Here is a 26,451-nt window from a genome sequence, read left to right as displayed (position 1 = left end):
AAATGAATTATTTGTAGTCTTTACAGAGCTTGTTGGTTTCTTTTCTTTCTGTTACATAGTTTAAGACATAGAGTCGTAACGAGGGACAACGTTTGAAGAACAGATCATTTGTGGTTTGAAACAAATATTGTCTCTATTAGTTGTTAGCAAGAACTCTCTTACTAGCGAGTATTGTCACTGATAGTGGAGTAAATATGTCTTTTCTTGTTGGTTTTCATTTTCTTGTTGGTTTTCTATTTTTGGCTTTTCTTTCCTTTCGTTTTCCTTTGAAGATTCAAATTGTGCGATTCATGTGTTATTGTGTCCTAAATTACCAGACCAAACAAAGATAAAATACATGAAAAGAACGTAACGGACGTATTTTTGACCAAATCAATACAGTGAAATGATTTGTCAATCCATTCAGTGGAAGGATGAATTTCTCAAGATTCTTCGGTGAAATGAGCATGACGAATCAATTCTATTTTTGGAAGCAGTCGGATCACTTGTTTCATATTTAGTTTGAAAGAAATGCGTCCATATACATTTAAATGCCTATTCATGTCTGTTGATTTGTCTCCAAGTGACATTTAGCCAGTTCAGTAATAAAGATAAATCAGTATTTTAATCTTCTTCGGATCAAAAATTGTATTATACAGAAAGCCATTATACTATGAAAAAAACTACTTATAATACTATTGACTTTTCCTTAAACTAGTTGATCTCGCTTTTGTTGACGCTTTTGTATCCGTTGCAGAAGACTGCTATATTGGATAAAATGAAAAACTCTTCATTATATCTTCCATCATTATCTAAATGTCTGCCATACAATTATGCAAATTGAACCATTAGGATGGGAGTTTGCATATCCCTTCACTTTCTGTGTAGCAAAATGATGTGCATTAAATTCGTTCATAACATAATTATTTCCATGTAAGTAGTGAATGGGGCCACCCTAGCATCAATGGGAATTAGCATTACAGAGACCCCTGGGCCACTCTAGCCTCAATGGAAAATTAACATGGAGAAAAATCGTGGGCCACTCTAGCCTCAAGGGGAATTTAACATGGGAAATAGTCTTGGGCTACTCTAGCCTTAAGGGGAATTGAACATGGAGAAAAAACCCTGGGCCACTCTAGCCTCAAGGGGAATTGAACATGGGATTTTTTTTTTTAATTTTTTTTTAAATTTAAATTTAAATTTAAATTTAAAAAAGGGGTAGGCAATTGAATAAAGTCATTCTCTTTTCGAGAAATATGGCTGGCCCTGAAAAGGGCCTTTGGGTTTATGTTAATGTATCCATTAACATAAAGGGCACCGCATTGGTCTTCTTCTTGTCCTTAGGCTGCGTTTCACTGTAGGACCGTAAATCAGGACTCTTTTGAGGCATCCTTGTCTTTCTACGTAGATCCTACGTATTCACAGACTGGTGTTTGTCCTGTGGACAACGGTCCACTTGGATCGGACATACATGGGTATGTCCGTCCGGAACATCATATAAGACACAAGCGTAGAAGATTGCACATCGGTCCACATCTTGAAGCGACGAGAACAAGTGAATCAATGCACTGAACTGCGCTTATTTATAGGTAGAGGTAGGATTGAAATGGATTGAGTTCATTCACCAATCCAAACACGCGTTACAAAATTCAGTCAGCCCGCATCCAATCCGAAGAGATTAGTCTGTGACGTCAGTTGGTCTATATAGATTCGCTAGCGCTTGTGTGCAGTCAATCTATGCGACAGTGATTCAACATGACGGAAACTCAGAAAACGATCCATTGGGGTGCACCAGCAGGGGAGACCGCCCAAGGGAACCCTGACTTACTTTCAGAAGAGGTACATTGGGATTTTGTGGATTTTCTTACCTCGCAAGAATTTGTTCCGGAACCTTCGTCTCATTCTTCATTACCGCAAGTGGAGAATTTTAGACAGAGACAGAAAGAAGAATTGGAGAAATTTATGCAACGACAAAAGGAAGCGGAACAAGCTTTTCTTCTACAGCAACAGCAACAGCAAGAAGAAGAGGTAAGAAAAAAAGAACAGCAACAACAGCAAGAAGAAGTAGCAGCAAAGAAACAAGAGGGTGAAAATCAAACGGTCACGGTACTGTTGGACATTTTAGCGGAGTTAAGAAGTCTGAAACAAATGTATCAGACTTCTTTATCACGACCGAAGAGAATACGACCTTCCCGAGCTAAACACGCCAACCCTGTGACTAAGCCTATCGTACCACCCTTAGTGATTTCAACCCAATCATCAGAAGTAGGCCTTGGCCGTGGCAAAGGCTTAAGGCAGTTAAAGTTGATTGGTTAAACTCACTCCTACACCATAAAGAAAAAAGGCCCTTTTCAGGGCCACCCACATTTCTCGAAAAGAAATACAATTTCAATTTGCCAATAACTCAAAAATAAACCCCACCCATTTTACCCTTATAGTACGTGTCTGTGTATGAGTGCGTGAGTGTAGCTTCTTATTTTAAAATCAAAACTCAAAGACACTTACCTTATATCATTAATGTATTCTTTTCTCCATAGTTACAATCCAATTCACAATTCACAACAGAACACTTTAATTAAAAGTTCATTGACTTCTTCTTTCTCCTTGTTTAGTCTCTCTGTTTTTTTAATTTCTTCACCGTTTTTTCCTCATTTTCTTCCCTTCTTCTTTTCTTCTCCTGTTTCTTTGCCTCTTTTAAATAGAATTGTCTTCTTTCTTCCTCTTCTTCCTCTGAAGAATCCCTCTCTTCTTTCGAAGAATCCCTCTCTTCTTCCGAAGAATCCCTCTCTTCTTCTGAAGAATCCTTCCTTTCTTCTGACTCCTCTTGTTTCTTTTTTGGGCAATCTGGAGACCAATGTCCTTTTTCTTTACAATAATAACAGGTATCTTGACTTTTGTCTTTTTTAGCCCCTGTTTTTTTTTCTTTTTTGACGGTCTGAACACTCTGAAGACCAATGCCCTTTCTTCTGACAGATATAGCAAGTATCCTGACATTTATCTCGAAAGGAAGGAGAGTAGTCCGTAGGCTGGTCTGAAGAGAATTTTCTAATGACCCCTCGCAAAGCTCTGACGAAACGTTCCATCTGGGTAGTCTCTTCCATCGTTGTGCTCGGTTTGAGAGTGAAATGAATAGTGAAAGGACAAGACACACACCCTTTTATATACGCTGGTTTGTCATGACTATAAATTAGTCTATGGTGTTTAAACTTTAGTCATTTGACGTTTTTCACTCAAGATGAAACGATCCTATTCATTCGAGAAGAAAGAAGAAGAAGAAGAAAGTAAGAGGCAGAAACGTGATCTATCGCCTCGTACCAGGGCTGAAATCTTGGCACAAATTCATGCCAGTGATTTTGAAGAGGACATGAGTGAACCAGAATCAGAACCCTCTAAACCAAGTTCACCACCCTTAGTCAACCCTGAAAAGTACTATTCCATTCGAGAGACGGAAAAGCGCTCCTCTAGAAAATTTAGAACCACAGCTTACACCTACACAGTGAAGTTTAAAGATTTCAAGGCCGACGTACCATTGGAGAAAGCAGAAGGGTTTATCACCGAGATGTAGGATTCTTTGCTCACCGCACTCAAGCGACAATGTCAACCCAAAGAAGACGATCGCTTGACACTATCCATAGATCACGACGGTTTGAAATCCCCTGTTTGGATCGAGTTTAGCAGACCCGCAGAACTAACCCTTCCAAAGTCATGGACAAGATTCAACACGTACAACAATCTAATGACCAGTTTGACATCACCGATGGTAAAGCCACACTGAAAATGGCCCACGTCTCTCCTCCTCAAGGGACTGGACGCAAAAAGATGTTATTGGTGGACGACCTTCGCAACACCAAAACAAGACTCCTCCGAATTAACAACCCTCAAGACCAGATGTGTTTAGCTCGAGCCATTGTGGTGGGACGAACCTATGCCAACAAGAACGACACGGCAGAATGGAAAAGAGCCTGGAAAACTATTCGACAATCGGACGGAGCCAAACAACGAAACGAAGCAGAACTCCTGTTGCAACAAGCTGGTCTGTCCAAAGACACACCCTGTGGCATTCTTGAGATGCAAAAATTGCAAGATGCCCTAGCTCCACGCTACACCTTGAAAGTGCACCCTCAAGAAATGCGCGGACCTCTGTCGTTTCGAGGCCAAGACTTTAAGGACGGAAAATACATTCATGTTTATTATCACGATGACCATTTCGATACCATTACCACTATCACCGGATTCCTGCGATACAGATATTACTGTGAGAAATGTGATTATGGTTATAACAATCGAGAGCAACACAAGCATTGTGGATGGAAATGCCCAGGATGTTTGGCCTCTCCACCCTGTCTGAGCGAAGAACCAGTGCCTTGTTCGACTTGTCTGCGCACGTTTGTCAGCCCTACCTGTTACCAACAACATTTGAAAACACAAGGTTCACAGAAGAAATGTGCTTGTCAACTCCTGAGATTGTGAACTACGTGTAGACAAGGCATACGTACCAACAGTACCAAGGCACACGTATGTCGAGGAAAGAAAAAATGTCACATTTGTCACCACATCGTCGACTTGGAACACCAATGCTACGTGCAAAAATACCAACCTCCACCAGAGAAAGAGGACGGTCACAAGAAGAAAAGCAATTTCATCTTTTTCAATTTCGAATGCATGCAAGAGACCGGCATTCACATTCCTAATTTCTGCGTGGCTCATCGAGCGTGCGAGAAGTGCAGTCAAGAACCTATCTTCAGTCATTGCCCTCACTGCAGCAAGATTCCTGGAGGGCGTGAAAAAATCTTTCGAGGACCGAACACGTTAGCCGATTTTGCCCAATGGGTCTTAGATCCCATCGACAAGACGTGGAGCCAAGAGGACAACGAACGTTACGGAGATTGTCATCGTCATGCCACAGTGATGGCTCACAATTTCTCCGGATACGATGGACAGTTTCTTCTCAGATACTATACGGAACAAGGCACCGAGCGTCCTAAAGTGACTTTGAACGGAGCCAAAATCATTTTCATGCAAGTGGGACAAGTGCAGTTTAAAGATTCGATGAGTTACTTGGCCATGCCTATGAGTCGAATGCCTAAAACGTTTGGAATGACAGAAATGGCTAAAGGGTACTTTCCTCACTTTTTCAATACGGAAGCCAATCAACATGCCGTTCTACCCCATTTACCTGAAGCTCACTATTACGACCCCGACAACATGCATACCGAACAACGAGAAGCTTTCTACGCTTGGTACCAAGCTCACGCCTCGGACCCTTTCGACTTTCAGGAAGAAATGCTAAAGTATTGTCGTTCCGACGTGGACATTTTACGGCGTTGCTGTGGAAAATTTCGAGAACTGTTCATGGAACACGGAGGGGTCGATCCTTTGAAAGAAGCTTGCACCATTGCCAAAGCGTGTTCCTTAGTGTATCGACAACGATTCATGCCTGAAAACACTGTGGCTGTCATCAGTCCTCAAACGACCCACTTTGTCAAACGTCAATACTCGGTCAAAGCCCTACGTTGGTTACATAACTTGTGCGACAAGGAAGACAAGTGGATTCAGCATGCCCGCAACGGAGGGGGCGAAAAGACCATCGGAACGTATTCGGTCGATGGCTGGGACTTAGAAAACCCCAAGATCGTGTACGAGTTTAACGGTTGCTTATTTCACGGATGTCCCTCTGTTACCCTGACCGTGGCACTAAAAATCAGTTTTTGCGACGAACCATGGAAGACTTGTACCAGGCCACTTGTCGGCGGCGCCTAAAGTTAGAACAGGAAGGATACCAAGTGGTGGAAATGTGGGAACACGAGTACGATCACCGTATGAAAACCGATCCCGAGTTTAAACGCCTCGTGGAAGGTTACCAGTTCATGGACCCGCTGAACCCGAGGGATAGTTTGTACGGAGGAAGGACCAATGCCACCTGTTTGCTGTACCAAGCCGACGAAGAGAAAGGAGAAGAAATCAAATACTTGGACGTGTGTTCGCTGTATCCCTACGTGTGCAAATATTGTTGCTTTCCTGTAGGGCACCCGCAATTGTTAACGGAACACATCGACCTGAAAAACATTCGACAATACGAAGGCTTGATCAAGTGTAAAGTTTTGCCTCCCACGAACCTATACCATCCCGTCTTACCTCACCATTGTCAAGGCAAACTGATGTTTCCCTTGTGCCGTACTTGTGCCGAAACGTGCAACCAAGATCAGCCTTGTCAGCACACCCAGGAAGAACGGACCTTGACGGGAACCTGGGTCAGCGTAGAATTGTTCAAAGCTCTGGACATGGGATACCAACTGTTAGAAGTGTACGAAATTTGCCACTTTCCCAAGACACAACAGTACCACAAGGGTGACCCTTCTCAGAAAGGCATTTTCGCCGACTACGTGGATGCCTTTTTGAAACTGAAACAAGAAGCCAGCGGCTATCCTTCCTGGTGTCACACTCCCGAAGACCAAATAAAATTCAAAGAGAAATACTACGAACAAGAAGGCATCTCTTTAGACCACATCGAAAACAACGAAGGCAGGCGATCGTTTGCCAAAGTGATGTTAAATTGCTTGTGGGGTAAAATGTCACAACGACCGTGTTTACCCAAAACGGAATATTTGACAGAACCTTCCCGCTACTTCCAGATGATTCACGACAAAACCAAATACATGAAACACGTGGACGTCGTTCGAGAGGATTTGATCTTGGTCAATTACGAAGAAGATCTGGACTTTGTACAAGACGACCCTTTTGGAAATGTCATCATTGCGGTTTACGTGACAGCTCATGCTCGCTTAAAATTGTACGAAGCTTTAGAACTGTTAGAAGAACGCGTCCTGTACTTTGACACGGACAGTTGCATTTACATCCATCACCCGATTCAACAGCACCCTGACATCGAAGGAGACCGTTTAGGAGCCTGGACAGACGAGCATCCCGACGACAAGATTCTAAGTTTCGTCAGTGGCGGCCCCAAAAATTACGGCTACGAATACCGGGACAAACAAGGAGAAGTGCACACGACGTGCAAAGTGAAAGGACTGACTCTGAATTATCGTACCAGTCGAGTGGTCAACTTTGGGGTATTGAAAGAAGCCTTGCAATCGGGAGAGGATGGAAACTTTAAATTGACCACCTATCAACCGAACAAGATTGTACGCTTACCCACTCACCACATCGTCAGTCGACCCTTGGAAAAAGTCTATCAAATTGTATACCAGAAGCGAGTGCGACTTCCCAATCACTTTACGTTGCCGTACGGTCATGTCGGTATTGGTCTGTATATAAAAAGGAACCCTAGGCAAGATCGATAGTTCATTGTTCATTGAAGTAACTTACCATGTCGTTGATGAAGAAGAAACCAGATTGGTTAGGAGTCAAATGTTGGACATCACCGAGACCAGGGTTTTGAGGCTTGGACACAAGAAGTAGCCCAGTATGCACGAGAGTTATTCAAGGAAAAAAGTTACTTTTCAACCTGTGTTAGTGACGGTGCCAGAAGAAGCCGTCACCCAGGACAGGACTGTCGTGGACAGGCCTGAAAGACCCTTTCGGGAGGACACTTGTGTGACCTTACCCCCTACTATAGAACTGGTTAGAACTTTACCCAAAACATGTGGTTGTTGTACAGACACTTGTTTTTATTCCACGTTCATGGTTATCATGTGCCTTTTATTCTTGTACTTAAGCCTTTGGCTTTTATGTATTTTTGTCTTTCGTATTCATGTCTGAAAAAAAACATTCAATAAACGTGTTCTGAAAAAAGTATATAAACTCTTGTCTTGTTTGTTTTCGTGTCACAAGTGACATTTCTCACACTATGGCTACCTCTGCTGTCTCTGCTCCCTCTTCCTCTACTGTGAAAGTCATCGACGAACACTTAGATCGTGCCAGTTGGGAGGCTTTGTATCTTCGCCATCCCTTTAACATGCTCATTGCTGGACCTAGCGGTTCAAGCAAAACCGAATTCGTCAAACGTTTGATCGAACATAAACATCATTTGATCGATCGACCCCCTCAACGAATCGTGTGGTGTTACAAAGAGTGGCAATCGGCGTACAGCCTCTTGCGAGAAAGTCAAGGCGATTCCATCGTGTTTGTGGAAGGCATTCCTAAAGAAGACGACGGCATCGTCTCTGACTCCCGTCTAACCCATTTGGTCATTTTTGACGACATGTTAGGAGAAGACGAAGAAGAAATTAAACTGTGGTTCACGCGCAAAGGGCATCACCGTAATGCCAGTGTCGTTTACATCACCCAAAATTTGTTTCAACAAAGTAAAGCCCATCGCACCATCAGTCTCAATGCGCATTACGTGGTCTTGTTTAAAAGCCCTCGAGATAAATCGCAAGTGCAAGTCTTAGCCAAACAGTTAGGAACGCCTTGGCTGACTCAGGCGTACGACGATGCCACTCAAACTCCACACGCCTATTTACTCGTCGATTTGAAACCTACGACCCCCGAGTATTTGCGATTTCGTACCCACTTGTTTCACCACTGGTGCCAAGACGGAGGGCCTGTCCTGTTCACGTCTCCGTCCTCGACTTCATTTCACTCCACATAAAAAATCTATAAAAACCTCAGACCCTTTTTCGTCTGTCTCACTCTCAGTGCGAACATTACGTCCCTTCAGTCGCATCTTCCCGTCAAATTGATTCGTGCCTTGTATGGCATCAGTCGAGAAAAAGATCCACAAACACGAGCTCGTGTCTTAGAAGCTAGTCTCAAAGAAGTCTTACGATGGTTCACGGTGACGGCACGTCAATTACTCCAAGGAATCATTGAGATTCCTCATCAAACCAAACGCTTTTTTGATCGAAAAAAAGTCGCTTTGGTCCAACTGGCCGATCCCCGCATCGACACTCAAACCAAAAAACAAATCATTTTGAAACCTGGAGGGAGCGGTACTCTAGGAGGGATCATCATTCGCTCACTCTTAAGATGGGATCCTAATGCCCCCAAAGTTATACCCAAGACAAAAGTCCAACGAAGCCCCAAGAAGAAAAAGACCAGGTCCCCAAGGAGAACTTCTCCAGTGGCGGGACCCTCCTCTGACCAGACACCACCCCGGAAAAAGAAAAGAAGTCCCCAGAAAAAGAAACAGAGAAAAAGTCCCCAGAAAAAGAAAAGTCCACAGAAAACTAGTCGCAAGAGAGGCACTTCGGCCAGGACGCAACCTTACACTCGCAAACCACGATCTGCCACGGCGGTGACTGCGTCTCCGGCAGCCTCACGTTTGTCCACTTCTCCGTTAATGACACCAAGAACTGAAGAGTACATGGAGACGTTGATCACACCAAGAACTTCTCCGTTGATGACCCCCAAAAGAACTTCCCCAGTGGCAGGACCTTCCAATTTAGTGGCAGTGGCTGCTGCTCACAAAGTACCTTCTCCCATAATCAAAGTTCAAGAAAGATCGGGCATGTTACAAAGTTTACTGGATTTGTCCAAGCAAGAACTGGCTCGATTTAGTCCGTTACGTACCCCTGCACGACGTGTCATGCCTGTCCTCAAACTAATACGACGTAAAGACAATCAGTGGCGACGCGTTCCAGTATAAAAAAGGCCTGTGACCAAGTCGGTTATCAGTGTTTTTTGGTGCTCCTGAAGACTCAAAGAAAACCCCAGGGAAAGAAAAGGAAAGGACTGCCACCACGTTTAGCCAAACATGGGGACATGTTATCTGTCCTGTCCAAAGTTTCTCCACCCCTACGAAAAAAACTCATTCAAACAGCCTCCAAAGAGGTCATCGATACCGTGTGCGAATGTTGTTTGAACGTTTTGAAAGGCACGATCCCTTTGTCCAAACACCAGAAACAATGCTTAGGCAAACATCGTCACGTTCTTCGCCAAATGGTTCAAAAGAAAATTCCCATTCGTCAAAAAAAGAAGATGTTAGTGCAACGTGGAGGTATTTTACCTCTCTTGTTAGGCCCCATACTGAAAGGAGTCTTGGGAACCATGTTGGGAGGACTGGTGGGAGCAAGATAAAAAGGCCTCGGAAGTTCCAAGATCTCAGAATCGACCCCTGACAACCCCATGGAAGGACGAAAACTAGCTTTAGTGCCTTACAAACGATGGATGGAATACCATCGGTGGCAAGAACAACACACCCCGCATTTACCTCCCAATCCCAATTTGAGCGAGATGTCCCAGTTACAACACGAATTGCAGTCCTTGATGGATCGCCAAGATTTGTCCGAAACAGAAAAATCGCAAAAGTACGGTCAACTCTTGCAACGACTGTAACTCTTTCACCAGAAAGCTTTAGACGAAACCGGTCTACCCACTCTTAAAGATTTTAAGACCATGATGAAAAGTCCAGCACCATCACCAGTACCAGTACCAGTACCAGTGACCAAGACAGAAAAAGGAAAAGAAGAAGAAGAAGAAGGGTTTCAAACTCCACCAGAAAAAGTACGCAAGTCAACAACACCACCTACCTCCAGAATTGGATGGATTAAAAAGATGATGGCCACCCCTTCTTCATCACAAGAGAAAAAGAAAGTGAAGACAGAAGTGAAGACAGAAGTGAAACAAGAACCGATATCCCCCGCTCAGACATCCTCCTCCTCTTCAACACCTATTGCCGGTCGCACACGCAAAGCATTGCAATCCAAGAAAATACCCCAAGAGAAAAAGAGTAGCATCCTCCAAGAGTGGGTGCCTTATTAACACACCAAACAACACAAAAAAATGGAAAAAGTCTTAGCCAGCATTTACTACGATCCCTCCCATCCTGCAGGTTACGCAGGAGTTCAAAAATTGTATCGTGCTCCAAAACGCGACTGAAAAGTCTCCGTTTACCTCAAGTGCAACGATGGTTACAAGAACAAGCTACCTACACTTTACACAAACCCATTCGACGCAAGTTTGCAAGAAGTCGCACCCGAGTGGAAGGCATCGATCATCAATGGCAAGCCGATTTAGCCGATGTCTCTCATTTGGCCAGCTACAATTGTGGCTACAAATATTTGTTTTGTGTCATCGACGCCTTTTCCAAATTTGCTTGGGTCGTACCCTTGACTTCCAAATCGAGCAGCGAGTTAGTACGAGCCCTGCTACGGGTGTTGAAACAAAGAGGTCGTCACCCTCTTCGATGGCAAACGGACAAAGGTACCGAATTTCTGAACCAAGCTTTCCAAAAAGAATTAAAGAAACCTGACATTCATTTTTTTACCACCGAGAATCCCGAAACCAAAGCCAGCATCGTGGAACGTTTTCAACGCACTTTGAAAGAACGCATGTGGAAATATTTTACGCATCACCACACTCTGAAGTACATCGACATCTTACCGCACCTGGTGCAAGCGTACAACCAATCTTACCATCGAAGCATTGGACGTGCCCCGCAAGACGTGACTCCCGACAACGAAGTGTTGGTGTTTGAACGCCTGTTTGGTACGTCCCCGACGAGGGCTGTCCCCAAGAAAGGTGGAGACTTGGCCGTAGGAGATTGGGTGCGCATTGGCAAAACCAAACGCACTTTCGACAAAGGTTACTTACCTAACTGGACGACCGAATTGTTTCGCGTCACTGGACGAGTGCATGGCCGTCATCCTGCCGTCTATAAATTGGAAGACATGAACGGAGAAGTGCTCAAAGGAACGTTTTATTTGCCCGAGTTACAACGTGTCACCAAAAAAGAAGACGACGTGTACGACATCGAAAGCATTCTCGAACGCAGAAGCCGTAAAGTGGGCAAACGACGTGTCAAAGAAGTCAAAGTACGTTGGAAAGGATATCCACCCAGTTTTGATTCTTGGATCGACGCTTCGCAAGTCATCGACTATAAAAAGAAGTGACCATCATGCCCTTTCACAAAGCAGACGCAGCTACGTCGACCACTCCTCCTTCCCCTAGTTCTTCTGTGCAAGATTTACAAAAACAACCCTTGTGGGTGTGGTGTGGAGAACGTGTGCCTAAAACGCAAATCGTCTTTTTCTGCCAAATCTTCGTGGTGTATTGTGTCATCGGAGCAGCCATCGCCAATTTGAGTTTGCAACAAGGAGACAAACAATTGTGGACCATTTTATTGAGCAGTTGCATCGGTTACCTGCTTCCCAATCCCTCCCTGAAATTCTCTTCCAACGGGAACCTTGTGTCCAGTGCCAGTGCCAGTCACCACTCCAATCACCACAATCAGAACCCCATTTTGGGCGGAGACACGCCTCTGACGTCCAGTAACCCCTCGGACAGCCACAGAACTCTGGAATTATGAGTCACCAAAACTAATTTTACTTAACCTTACCCAGTGACAGTTCCATGGAGGTGTTTCCCCACAACACGTTTTGCTTTTACACGGCCAAATTACCTCAGGCCATCCCCTTAGATCACGAAGCCCATTGGGAAGTGGCTTTAGTAGAAATGATTCACCCGACTCAAGTCCTCAATGTCCTTCCCAATCAAAATTTTTTTGATGTGGAAGTCCATGACGAACAATTGCAACAGTGGATGGATAGCAATGTCAAATATGACAAGAAAACCCGTACACAAAAGTACACCACCTATCACTTGTTCATTTCCCCAGGCTATTATTTTAGTGGTCAACATTTGGTCAGCACCATAGCCTCCAGGTTTAATGTCGTGTTTCTGAAAGCTTTGGAGCATGTTAACTAAAGTGTCACCATGGAGTACCACAAAACAGCTTGTCGCTTCTTGATGAAATTTGAACGGAGTAAAATCCTGTCCATTTTATTTTGTCCTGAATTGTATGACATGTTGGGCGGAGACATGAACCTGAGAATGAGCATGATGAAGAAAAGCGAATTACCCATCGTTTACGACAACGAGTCTTTTAGCAAGTTATTTCGTGCCCCGGTAGAACTGAACCAAGGACTGAATTTGATATTTGTGTACTCCGATGTGGTGGAGTATAACGTGTTGGGACACACATCCGTACCGTTACTGCGTGTCATTCCTTTCAAAGTGGATTCTGCCACGAACACTGACGAGGAAGGTGGAAACACTTACCACGTCCACCGCGAATTTGTACATCCTCACTATTTGCCTGTCAGTAAGTCGTATTTGGACACGGTCAACATTACTATAAAAGGAGATTTGGGACAAAATATTCCATTCACCAATGGAAAAGTCACGGTGAAACTCCATTTTCGAAAACGGTTTTCTCACGATTCGTAAGTCATGTATCCAGTGTACCGAGGGGTTGCTCGACAGCGAGGACACGGTTTAGGAGATATGTTAAAATCGGCCTTTCGTTCCGTGGCCCCGGTGTTGAAACCGACGGTGACACGCGGATTGCACGCATTGAAAGATGCGGCACTGACGCAAGGCAAAGAATTTCTCCAAAATGTCATCATCGACAAACAAAACCCTAAAGAAGCCTTCATGAGGGCAGGCAAAAATGTCTTGCTGCAAACGGGCAAAGACATTTTGGGTCACCGAGAAACACCTATAAATGCCCTGCACGCTACCGAGTCAGGCATTCAGCAAGGACAAGGCAGAAAGAGACGACGAAGAAAACACCCTTTCACCAGACTTCAAGCTAGAAAGGCCAAGAAAAGAAGAACCGTTCGAGACTTAGACGTTTTCGATTATTGAGAAAGAACAAAAAAAAAAATGATGCACCGAGAGTCTTGCGCTTGTTCCAAGACGGAACTGGATCTGTTTGACATGCCCCCCCCCCCACGATGATGACCATGCAAGAATCCCAGTGGGTGGAATTTCATCCCGTTTCCTCATTGGCCGATTCCGCTCCCATCGAGTTTGAAATCAAAGGACAGCCCGAAGATTACATCGATCTGAATAGCAGTTACTTGTACCTGAAAGTCAAAATTCTAGATAAGACTGGAGGTGCTATAGACGATGAAGCATTTGCTCCCGTCAACAATTTCATGCATTCCTTGTTCAGTGGAGTGGACTTGTACTTGAATAACAAACTGGTCAGTAGCAGCATGGATACTTACCCTTATCGTGCCTACCTGGAAAATCTCTTGACGTACGGAATAGATGCGAAGAACACTCATCTCAATGCCTGTGTGGTATGGGAAGCTGACGAACCTACCAAGTTTGAAATATTGGAAACTGATGAAAAGAAAGACAACAATGATGGATTTGTAGAACGAAGAAAGAGAATCACGGGAGTCGACACAAGGTTAGAACTGATGGATCGTTTGCATTTGGACATGTGGTTGCAAGAAAAGTATTTGCTGAACGGGGTGGATGTCCGCCTGAGACTGAATCGTAGCAGTGCCGCTTTCCATTTATTGGCTGATAGTGACGGTTACAAAACCAAAATCCTAGAAGCCAGACTCTACGTACGCCGTGTGGAAGTGTTACATAAAGTGGGAAACGACATCAATCAGACGTTGAGCAGAACGACTGCCAAGTATCCCATACGACGCGTGGAAGTGAAAACCTTCACCATTCCCAAGGGACAGCGATCCATGATCGAAGATCATCTGTTCCAAGGACAGTTACCCAAACGTTTGATCGTTGCTATCGTCGAGAATACAGCCTTCAACGGAGCTGCCGAAAAAAATCCTTTCTACTTTCAACACTTTGGCGTGTCCAAAATCGAAGTCAGTCGCGATGGCAAAACCTTGTGTACCCGACCTTTCGAACCTGACTTTGCCAAGAAGAATTACTTGAGATCGTACTTGTCCCTGTACGAAGCCACCGGCCAGTTAGGAACCAACACCAGTCACGGCATTAAGTAGGAAGATTATGCAGGAGGCTATGCTTTGTGGGCTTTCGATTTCACTCCAGACCAAGGCAGCGACAAGGGACATTTCCACCCTATAAAATCCGGCCAGATTCGTGTGGAACTTCAGTTTAAAGACCGAGACCCTGATAAAACGGTGAACGTCATCCTGTATGCAGAATTCGATAATACGATAGAAATCAACAGTTTGAGAGAAGTCATCCTCGATTACTAGAAACCATGGAAGACTGTTATCCCTCTTTACCTAGTGGAGAAACTGTGGACATGAAATGTGAGGAGACCGTGGAAAAAGAAGAAGTGATCATGATGAAGTCAAGATGGCCAGAACAAGAAGCCCATTTAGTCTCCTTTTTTGCCAAACACTTGGTCGACAAAATGACAGAATTGATCAAGAAAAATTGCTATGGATGTCAAAACGATCATCGCAGTCAAATTCAACACGATAAATGCCTGATGTTGAGTCAAGAAGAAAAATTGGACGAGTATCTGGACGAAGCTTGGAGTCTCATCTCGAACAAAGACGTGTTGCATCAGTGGTATAAAGACTTGCGTAAACATTCTTGTCCACCATTAACCACTCAAGAGATCCATCGTATCGAAGCTCTCCTGAATCAGAGTGAGGAAGCAGAACGAATAACCGTTTATTCGTCAGACATTTTCAAGCAAAAAGTCAGGATCGAATTGACGACTTATTATTACCTGTGAAGAAGAACAAAACACACACAAATCAATGGATACCTGGGAACTTTATTACCTTTTGAACCACAGTTCGTATACGGCTTCTTGGAATCCTGTCGTCTGTGCTAAAGATGAATTCCCTCATCGCAAACCTCAAGACCATCAAGCTTACGTGATCAACACGGACGACAGTCATCTCCCAGGAACCCACTGGGTAGCCGTCTACTTTCCTCAAGAAGGATGTGTGGAATATTTCGATTCGTACGGATTGCCCCCTTTGGAAGACGATATCATCGACTTTATGAGAAGAAATGCTCAGACCACCCGATTCAATAATGTGAAATTACAAGGCACAGATTCCTTGGTGTGTGGACAATATTGCGTGTATTTTCTGCATCATCGAAGCCTGGGCTATTCCTTAGAACATTTAGTGACTCATTTTGATCCTCGTTCTTCTTCAAGAAATGATGTGAAAGTAGATCGATGGTTTTGTGACCATTATGCTTATCTTTTGTCTCAAGCTAGGAAACGTAGTGTCCATCAATGGCCTAATGATTTCCAACAGTGGAAATCACAATTTCATTCACAACGTTGTCAGCCCTGTTTAAAGTAGATTGTGAATTGAGAAAAAAATGTTGGTGATTTGAAAAAATTGTTTGATGTTATAGTGTTGGATTATTGTTAAAAATGTTAGAGTTGTTGTTGGTTAGTGTTAAGTGATTTTTGAATAAAAATGTTGTGTTTTGAAAAAAATGCCTTTGTCTTTTGTTTAGCCATAAGAATGTTGGATTGATGCTCTTTGACTTCTTACTATCCCTCTCATGACACTCACTGTACATTGCGACTCGAAAGCCGTGCGGGGGATGTTTTCCTTCACGTCCGCGCTTTGACTTTAAGAACCGGGGTTGTTTCCAGTCTAACCATCCATTGTCGACTCATCCTCCTAAGAAGATGTGTTCCAAACTAGCTAAGCTCAACGAAGCCTACGTGAATTTGCATAGGGTCAGACACAGTCTGATACCGAAGCCAGAAGAAATAGAGAATGTGAGAATGTTAAAAATCACTGAAGACCTGATAGAAGAGCTTTTCAGAGAAGAAATGAACAGGGAAAAAGAAGAATGGACAGAGAAGTACAGACTTCAGAGACAGCAGCAACAGCAGCAACAACAACAACAGCAGCAACAAGAACCTGAAGCTGACAGAGGCTTTGTCGATTGTCGTATCGACACCAAAGAGTTCTTCTTCTCTTTCCGAAGAAGCAGACCTACCGCCAGAAAGTCCATCCTCAGAGGACATCGCATTCTTAGAAACTAAAAGATTGCCATAGCAAACAAAAAAAACAGCCCTTTTCAGGGCTACCCTAGAAAAGAAATAACTATCCATTTGCCAATGTGTGTAGGTAGAGTAGTGTGAAAATAAACACTAACTCTTTTTAAAAAAATGTGAGGATATGTGTTTGTGAGTTTGTGTTTTTGTAAGTGATCAAGTACGTTGGAGTGGATAGTAGATTAAAATGATGTCTTTATTTGGTGTTTGAGGTGTAGATTTCGGGGTTAGATTGGATTGCTTTGAGTATGTGGATAGTCAATTGAAGTGATTTATAAAATATTTTGAAATAGTGATGGGTAGAATAAAAAAGGGAGTGAGTGTTTCTTTTAGGTCCGCGCGTTGTTGTTTTTTTTTTTTGGTCATGATCTAGGTAAGATCAATTTTATGTTTTTAGGGGGATGTTTTCCTTCACGTACTCGCTTTCACTATAAATTGAAACTCGTTCGACAGTCTAGCTACCCTTGTTGATTGATCAACACAAGAATGAATAGTAGCAGAATAAGCAAACTTCTTGAACTCCAGATACATCTGGAATATGTCAGGCGCCTGGTAAATGAAATGGCTGCGGAGGCTATAATAGAAGAAGAAAGAATAAAGAAGGAAGAGGAGGAGAGAAGACAGAGTGAAGAGGAGGAAAAGAAAAGAGAAGAGAGGATGTCGTTCAATATTCCCGAGACAGAGGATTGGGGTGCTGAAGCGAATCATCCTCCCTCTTCGCTCCCCAGAAGAAAGGTGAAAGGAGACTGGGAAAGAAGATGCGTGTGTGGCGCCAGGCCAGGAAGGTGCAATCATTAGATAGTTGCATCTGGAGTTAAAAAAAACAGCCCTTTTCAGGGCTACCCAATACTCTAGAAAAGAAATAACTATCGATTTGCCAATGTGTGTCTGTGTGTGTGTGTGTGTGTGTAGGTAGAGTAGTGTGATTATAAACACTAACTCTTTTTTCATAGTGCGAGAGTATGTGTTTGTGTGTTTGTGTTTGTAACTGCTCACGTATGTTTGTGTGAATGGTAGATTATGGGTTTCTTTATTGTTTCTTAGCGTATGTGGAGAGTATAGTTTGGGTTTTGTAACCGCACACGTACGATTGTGTGGATAGTAGATTATGGATTTTGTTTTAATGATTTGCGTGTGTAAATAGTAGATTTGGGGTTTGTTTATTGTTGCTTCACTTATGTGGATAGTATATTATATGAAATGAGAAAAGTAGGGGATGTTTTCTTTCACGTCCGCACGATGTTAGGTCATGATCTAGGTAATATCAATTTTATGTTTTAGGGGGATGTTTTCCATCACGTACGCGCTTTCACTATAAGAACCCACAGTATTCGTCGTTCAAACCATTCTACAAAGAAGATGGCTTCTAACCAAATTGACAAAATGCAAACATTGCAAGACGTTTTGGACAATTTAGGAATGATGGAGCAGATGTTAATAAGACTCGTTGAAGACCACTATTCCTATAGTCCCCATCGTGTAAAGATGGAAATTAATAACTTAAGAAAGGTAAAGGATAAGATAAGTGGTGTAATGAAAGAGATAAAGGAGGAGAAGGAGGATGAAGAGGAAAGGATAAGAATACGCAAATGGAACGAAAAAATTGAAAAAGAAGAAGAAAATGAGAAGAGGAAGAAAGAAGAGGAGGAAGAGAAGAAGAAAGAAGAGGAGGAGAAAAAAAAGAAAGAAAAGAAGAGAAAGAGTGTAGGAGAGAAAATAAGAAGTTGGTTGAGAAAAAGAAGAAATTAGAAGCAGAAGAAGAAGAAAAACCAAAGGCCCTTTTCAGGGCCAGCCATATTTCTCGAAAAGAGAATGACTTTATTCAATTGCCTACCCCTTTTTTAAATTTAAATTTAAATTTAAATTTAAAAAAAAAATTTAAAAAAAATCCCATGTTCAATTCCCCTTGAGGCTAGAGTGGCCCAGGGTTTTTCTCCATGTTCAATTCCCCTTGAGGCTTGAGTAGCCCAAGACTATTTCCCATGTTAAATTCCCCTTGAGGCTAGAGTGGCCCACGATTTTTCTCCATGTTAATTTTCCATTGAGGCTAGAGTGGCCCAGGGGTCTCTGTAATGCTAATTCCCATTGAGGCTAGGGTGGCCCCATTCACTACTCATGTACCTAGTCAATCTGTTGATGCAGAGCCTCCTAGTGGATAACACTTTTTTAAGACCTAAGAAACTGAATATCGTGAGAAATGTACAGACATTAAGCTATTATGGAATAATATGAACAGCTTTTATTGTTCATATACTCATTTTATGATTTTACAAGTGTTAACCGTCTTGTCTCTAATTAATGCAGACGTTGACTGAATTATAATGACGTGGCAATGAGAAGCAATCATAGCGCAACGCAGCATCAGCGAAATGTGAAAATATAAGATGTTTGCAACATTTTTCGAGTAGTGTAGATATCACAGTCTGTGGAAACTTTGTTCTGTTTCAGGAAGTTTATATTACCATTTTGTGCATTGGTTTGACAACACAACGGGCACGCCCTGTACTGTTGTCTAAATTTTGTATTATTATCTATTGTAGAGGTACCAGAACACAACTCGCATGTCTTGTACCATTGTTTAACTTTTGTATTACCATCTCGTGTAGTGGTATGAAGAAGAATCAATAAAGACGTTCCGAATGAAAAATTTCTTTCATAAAACAACAATAACACAGAACACACTGATTTCTAACGATAAAAAAGAAGATGTTCCAAAGTTACAGCTTTGGCTTGAAAGAAACAGTGAGCAGTTCCTTGTTATATAGGGATATTATTATACCGTTTTAAATGTCTGTAAAAGAACAATATGCTATGTTTGAAATTGCACATGCGTAAATGAATTCATTAACTAAGATGAACTGAAAGAACGGTTAACAGTAAAATCTAACTACACATTAAACAAGCACATAAAATAAAGATTTCTATAAAGGGTCTATGTAAGCTACATCAGTGACAAGTGGCTTGATATATTAACTCACAAACATATGAGGCAAACAATAATGGATACAAATAAATTTTGATAGTGATACCTGTGTACGCAAAAACAGCCTGGACCGAGAGAGTGAATATGAAAACAAAATGAGGTGACACACGTGACGCTTTTAGAAGAATTTAGGAAGAGAAAGACTTAAAACGGTAATATTGGATAAGAAAAAACAATTGTACAAGAAGAAAGTTAAAGATTTGTTAGAAAATGAAAACACAGAGAAAGCTTAAACTTACTTTGAGAAAGGGGAAAAGTATCTTTAGTGGGAAACTTAAACAGAAATCCGAAGACTGGAATTTGGAATTATTTTTCACAATATGAAATCAGAAAATGTGCAGACGTATCAATAAAGCAAATTTATACATCAATAACTCTCGTCACACGTCATTAGACCCGTCTCCTGTTAAAGCGAGCAAGTTAGAAAACATATAGATGAAAATTATGGACCAGTCTATTCTGTTCATTAACAACCGGTACATTTTAAAGTTCTTAATTCAATGTTGTTTAAAGAGAAACATTTATAAGACAAAAATCTATTTAGGCAAAAAACCATTAAGAATATCCATAAATATCAGCCATCTGAAATGAAACAAGATATTATAGAGATTGTTTGAATGTTTGTTTTTCTTATCTTCCCGCCAAAAATCAGTCCTTATTGCCCTAATAGGAATATTGATTTAGTCACTTATTAACTGACCCTAAACAATGGTATTAGGTGAAGCTCATTTCACCTTTAAAATAGAATCCCTAATCTGGACATGAATTGCCTCAACAAAACCAAATGTTTCAAATCGCCATATAAAAATATTGTCAAAATTATTGACATATCAAGATACGAACGAATATTTATTGGTAAAATTAGATTTCTAGCTTTCTTTCAAGTATAAAATATAGCTTTCCTACCTTAGTGGATGAGATCGACGTACGCTTTATCGAAGTAACCTTTAGCTCAAAAGTACGACCTAGGTACTAAAATCAGTTTCCAGTTGACATAGTTGCTCACTGTATGCAAAAATAGAAAACTTCGTTACCTATTGACTTGGAATATACACTACATGAATTATTACTGCATTTGCATCAAGTTGCCAGGTCCGACAGCCAAAATACATAGATGGCTTTAGCTGCTGAGAACACTAAACGAAATAATACTGTACATAAGCAGAAAGTAACAGGTACATTTTAAGACACTTCTGCTGTGAGCTGCATCACTATCAGTCAAACAGTAGTAGAGAACAATTCGAAAATATCATTCAAGATATCAAGATTAAAATGATTGAAAGGTTTCTTTATAACAAGAATCAGATTGGTCAGAACATGGCAAAATTGCAGTTAGCCCATGTTTCTTTGGTTTTCAAACTTGTCGTCTTTCACGATATAGACCCTGTTGTCACCTCAATCGAATAAAGAACGTCAGAATGCTGGATTCTAGCTACCTCAGCTGTGACTGTGAGTTTCTCCAGCAAACTTCAACATGTTTCGCTTGCTTATGTTTTTTGCAGGTGGCATGAGGGACTTGAAAGGATTTGAGATCATGATAGAAGGAGCGGCCGAAATGTGTATAGTCGAAGATCTGTCAAATGCTAATATCACAAGGGACGTCTTTCAATATGGAGAAGTATGTAATATTTACCCGACATATTCAATTTATCTGAACTCGTCACACATTAGATTAATTACTGCATCGCAGTCTAACGCCCTCCTTTAGATACGACAGCCTCCGATAGCAAAATTCATTTCCTAGAAAACCTCAAAGCAAACTGTCAATATTCTTTCAAACAGACACATTTTATCATGACGCCAGTGTTTCCGTTTAAAGAAGTTGTTTATGAGAGAAAAGAAGAAGATAATGTTGATAATAATGATAATGACGATGGTGATGATGGCACATATTTTGCACTATACGATATGAAGGTATATTTCCGATCTTTTTATTTATAATTTTATTGTTTTTGTAAAGTATATTACTTTATCACATCTGCTTATAACTAATTGACCAACGTTCAGTGAATGAACTACACACAGATATGGACATTTACAATTTTGTATCTATTTAATTTTTGTAAATATGGCAGGTAAATTGTGAAAAGTTAGTTTTATAGCTGCCGTTGTAATCACGAGAAGAAACAGCTCGACCTTTTTATCTCTTAGGAACGAGTTAAGCATGCAAGGTGAGAACAAATGTAGAAGTATTGATGATAATAGACGTTGTAATTGTGATGTAGTAGTGGTAGCTGTGGTGTGCGATAGTGGTGGTAATAATGATGACTCCATTCATACTTGTTGGGTGGGGCCGAGTGGCCGAGTGGTCTAAAGCGCTCTCCATTACGGATCACTGCCATTTCACCTCTGTCTGCGCCGGTTCGAGTCTCGGATTCAGCCAATGTGGTTATGTGAGAAAGCTTGCCAATAGCTTCTCTTGGGTCGATGGTTCTCTCCAGGGTTTTCCCGGGTTCTTCCTCCACCTTTAATACTGGCCGCCACGTATAGCCTATCGTGTACTGAAAAATGGTGTTAAACCCCACAACAGCAGCAACAACAACATATTAGTGGGAGTGGTCGTTGTAGCAGAATTTGATCAAAGGTCACTTATGCGATTTGTGGTGCTAGTATTTACATTTCTCCTCATCGTCAACATCTTCTTCTCTTTGCTGATGATGATGATGATGATGATGATGATGGCTTAAGCTGTTATAGTAGTGGTGGTTGCTGTTATTATTATTATTATCATTATTATTATTATTATTATTATTATTATTATTATTACTTCAGCTTGAATTTGAACAGACTGTTTACCCAATTGAAGTTGGTAGCCTGTATATCGTAACAATTCATAGTCTACCAAAGAAGGTCACTTCAAATTCCCGAACTCACTTCTCGTCGAGCATTTCCTGTAAAGGTAAGTAATCACTCATTGTAAATTGCTTTCTTAAGAAAGATTGTCTCCCTTAAGGTCTTTTGTCGGTCTTTAGGCAGGCCTTCAGTACTGTGTCTCGTATAGCAGTTAATGCAAGCACACGATTTACTACGAGAAATTCAGGTAGTCTCGCGAGACAGAGAAGTGTCTCAAGTACTGTGTGTATATTTATATAGAGTTTCATGGCACAGTAGGATAGTATGGGTCATTTCCAGCAAAGAAAAACCAAAACTGGCAAACGCTCATCTTTTGCGAGACCCTTCAGAAAGACAAAGACATAAAACCAAAGGTTAATATACGTGATGGCAAAATGTAGCAAAGACTTCCAGAAAGGCAAAAAGAAGATACGGACATTTAAAAGAAACGGAAATAGTAAAATCCTTCAAGTACAAGGTCAGACTTTTCCTAAATCATCCGCACTCTTTAAAATTCAAATTCAGAAGTAAACGGAAATTAAAATCCCAAATATCACAGTCGACCAGCTAAATGAGATGGACTAAGGTACTGTGGAAATGTAATAATCTGCAGAACTTGAATCGGGCTTTAACCAGTCGAACCAGGTGTTGATTGTATTTATCAAAAGATGGACTCTACTAATTCAGTCTTGGGAAAGAATTTGATGCATTGTGCTTTTTAGGCAAAAACCTTAGGAGGTCTTAGGGTAACAAAACCACGTATGGTTTGTGCACCTAGTTTAGAATAAAATGGTAGGTGTATTTGCATTTAAACTGGTTACATCTATTAGTCACATTTCTTATATGCCCGTAGGGGTCAATGTACAATCATTCAAGCAATAGTGTATACAGGCCATATGGTCCTATTGAACACAAAACTATATATGTTTACCTTTCATTGCGACCGCAATTGGTTGGCTCCCTTAGTAATCGTTATAAATGGACTTGACTGCACTGTTTGCAAGCATAGGCTCTTAACTAGTTCAAATGATAGAAAAACAGAAAGAAAACAAACAAAAGAATTGTGACCCTCTCTAACCTCACCTTTAATTACATATCTTTCACACAGTTTTTTTAAAACCTTTCCATTTACATGCAAATGTATTTCGTCCGCGGTCAAGTCAACCGTGGAGAATATTTTATTTACAATATATTACTACAAGGCAGTTAATAAAGGGAGACAATAAACAAATGATTTAGTTCACTCAGTCACGAAGAATGATAGTTATATTTAGTTTTCATATCTAGGGAATTGTTAAGGAACAAGAAAATAAAATACACAATTTGAATGTGAAGATTTAATAGTAACAATAAGTATGTAACAACAAAGCCAACAAAAGCAGTAATAATAGTAAATTACCTATACCGTCATTAAACTTCACAAAACTCTTATCTGTGATAACTTTGAATGTGCGACAGTTCATCCAAATTTTCTAATTATAATTTTGCAAAATCAAAAAACATTTTCAAGTTCATAATAACTTCATATAGGAAATTTTGTATACTCAAGGATTAAACGTAAGTCTAATGGATCTGTCTTTTGTTTCTCGAGAAAATGTTTCGCCATTGGATGGGAATCGCTATGTTAAATTTCTCTGTTAAGCACCAGTGATACGAGGCAATATTTTAACAATGTCCAATAACTCACATTTAAGGAACCAATACTTTGCACAATTAAAGCACTTCTTTTGCATCTCTTTAAAACTCGGGTTCTTCATTTGGCTTCAGTCCGTGCAATGACAACTGGTCACGCATCCAACGTCGGTGTTGTTGTCCAGGTCCTCCTTTATTCTAAACAAAAAAACTTCAACATCACCACTAAATCAAAGTCGTCAAAAGAGTGTTCGTGAAATATGGAAGAGATTTATGTCCACTAAATAAATTTAATTTTCCATTACTCAACACTTTTCAGATGCCTCAGCAGCGACTTGGGTCGCAGGCCTTAAAATCAACAAAGATTTTATGAATCGGACGATACTTGTGACATTCGATCCTCCACCGTCAATATACGAGTTTACAAGTTTCACGTACCAGCTAAAGAGACAAATTGGAAATAACGTGAGCATCGAGGAAAGGCGTCTTAATTCAGTAAGTAATGAGCTTCACACAAGCACACATATAATCACGTGCAACTTAAAAATGGACGGAACTAATTAGGTGAACTTATCTCGCCTCACATTGACGCATATAATCAAGTAGAACTTTTGACAGTATCATTAGTTTAACTATACCAAAGGGAGGCAGTTTTGTGATCAAGGTTGTTACGATACATAGTTTTGTGATCAAGATTGTTACGGTACATAGTTTTGTGATCAAGGTTGTTACGGTACATAGTTTTGCGATCAAGATTGTTACGGTACATACATTAACGATCTAGCTAGAAACATTCAGTATACCCCATCCAACCTATTCGAGAACCGTGTAATATGTATTTTTCCCTTCCACTGTCTATTAGACCATGCGCCCATGGCCGCATGCGTGCGAGCGTACGACTGTCTGTGTTTCCTGTATAAGTTGTAACATATTTCATTACTCCTATTTCGACTATTTTTTCTTTTTATTGGAATGAGGAACATAACAATCTACTTTACTTGACTTATTCAATAAAAATTTAAATACGAGCTGGTGTTCCATTGTCTTAAGCCAATGCAGGTATATCTTAATATATTGGGGCGTGGAGCAGAGAGTCTGGGTTTTTGTGACATGCTTTCTAGAATTCATTCGAGGTCGGTTACAAATCGTACTTGGACCCTTATTGCTCATCGATCCTGGAACCTAAAGAAATTACGATTTTTATGAAATGTTCATTATGGAATAAAAATGCATCACCCTCTAAAGTTGAACAACTGTGACCTATTTACCGTTTATTGCTTACTTCTAAATGCATCGCCTCTCGTCATCAAAAGGTATACGCTTATATCTATCGCGCGACTAAGTTCAAAATTATCTGGGCAGAGTTATGTGCGCATTAATAATGTTGTTGTTGTGTAATGATGAATCTGCGCTTGTGTAATTAGTTTGGAATACGACATACATTTAGTTACTTTGGTTCTTGTAGTGTAGTTTGTTATTATAATTAAGCATTAGAAAGAATAAGAAAATGAGCATATAATCAAAAGGTTACTGCATTTGTATGGGAAAATATGAATTCATTTTGTCGGATGGATATACTTTTTAGGTCGTGCAAAAAATTCCATGAAAAATCGTTCATATTTTCCTATACAAATGCAGTAACCTGTACGTATAGTATAGTATAGTATAGTATAGTATAGTATAGTATAGTATAGTATAGCATAGCATAGCATAGCATAGCATAGCATAGCATAGTGATGGGATACAAGTACCATGAAATTTGAAAGAGACATTCGTGACTTCTTGATTTCGATTGCAGAATTACTGCAGATTTGGAAACCTTACGTCTGCCGAGAAGTATGAAGTTATGGTAAGAAAAATATTTTGGAGAGAAAATTTAGTATTAAGGAAACAAGATAATCCAATACTTCTGCTTAGTATAAAATGATTTTTAAATGGTAGCTACTTTGTTTGGAATGACCAGGGTCCAATTTTGGATAGCAATAATAAACATCCAATACAGAAGAGTGCTAACACACGGCTTGAATTTTCATTCAAAACATCATCAAAATGTCAGTGTTACGAGGGGCAAAATGATATGTCAATAGAGAAAAGAATATTTAATTTATATCATATTATCTGTACACTTTAAATATAGCGTGTGTAATTTAATAGTTTTGATACCAAGCACGTTAACATATCATTTTACGAGATTGTGATTGGTCCAAATACCCCGATGAAATTCTTTGGCAGTAGTATCTTTACTGTATTGGCTGCGGTCGTGGCAATTTTTTTTACCCCGCCTTAAGGAACTTTTCTTTTTGCTTATACTATGACTACTTTTGGCTGTCATTTTTCGAATCGATTGCCC

The 26,451-nt window shown here is 40.8% G+C and overlaps 1 protein-coding gene across 1 annotated transcript in view; it reads left to right on the top strand.

Annotated features, from left to right (window-relative positions):
- LOC149791075 (uncharacterized) overlaps window positions 1-26,451 on the top strand; it is a 46,662-nt gene that overhangs the window by 9,306 nt on the left and 10,905 nt on the right. Inside the window, exons 4-7 of the mRNA XM_089973001.1 lie at window positions 21,140-21,255; window positions 22,410-22,536; window positions 24,421-24,596; window positions 25,900-25,950. Coding sequence (XP_089829127.1) covers window positions 21,140-21,255; window positions 22,410-22,536; window positions 24,421-24,596; window positions 25,900-25,950 — 470 coding nt within the window. The remainder of the gene's footprint in view (window positions 1-21,139; window positions 21,256-22,409; window positions 22,537-24,420; window positions 24,597-25,899; window positions 25,951-26,451) is intronic.

This window comes from Sinohyriopsis cumingii, chromosome 10, assembly GCF_028554795.1.
Source record: "Sinohyriopsis cumingii isolate HCF-2022 chromosome 10, ASM2855479v2, whole genome shotgun sequence".
NCBI lineage: Eukaryota > Metazoa > Mollusca > Bivalvia > Unionida > Unionidae > Sinohyriopsis > Sinohyriopsis cumingii.
Note: the sequence above shows the minus strand (reverse complement) of the source record. Positions and strands in the feature narration are given on the sequence as shown.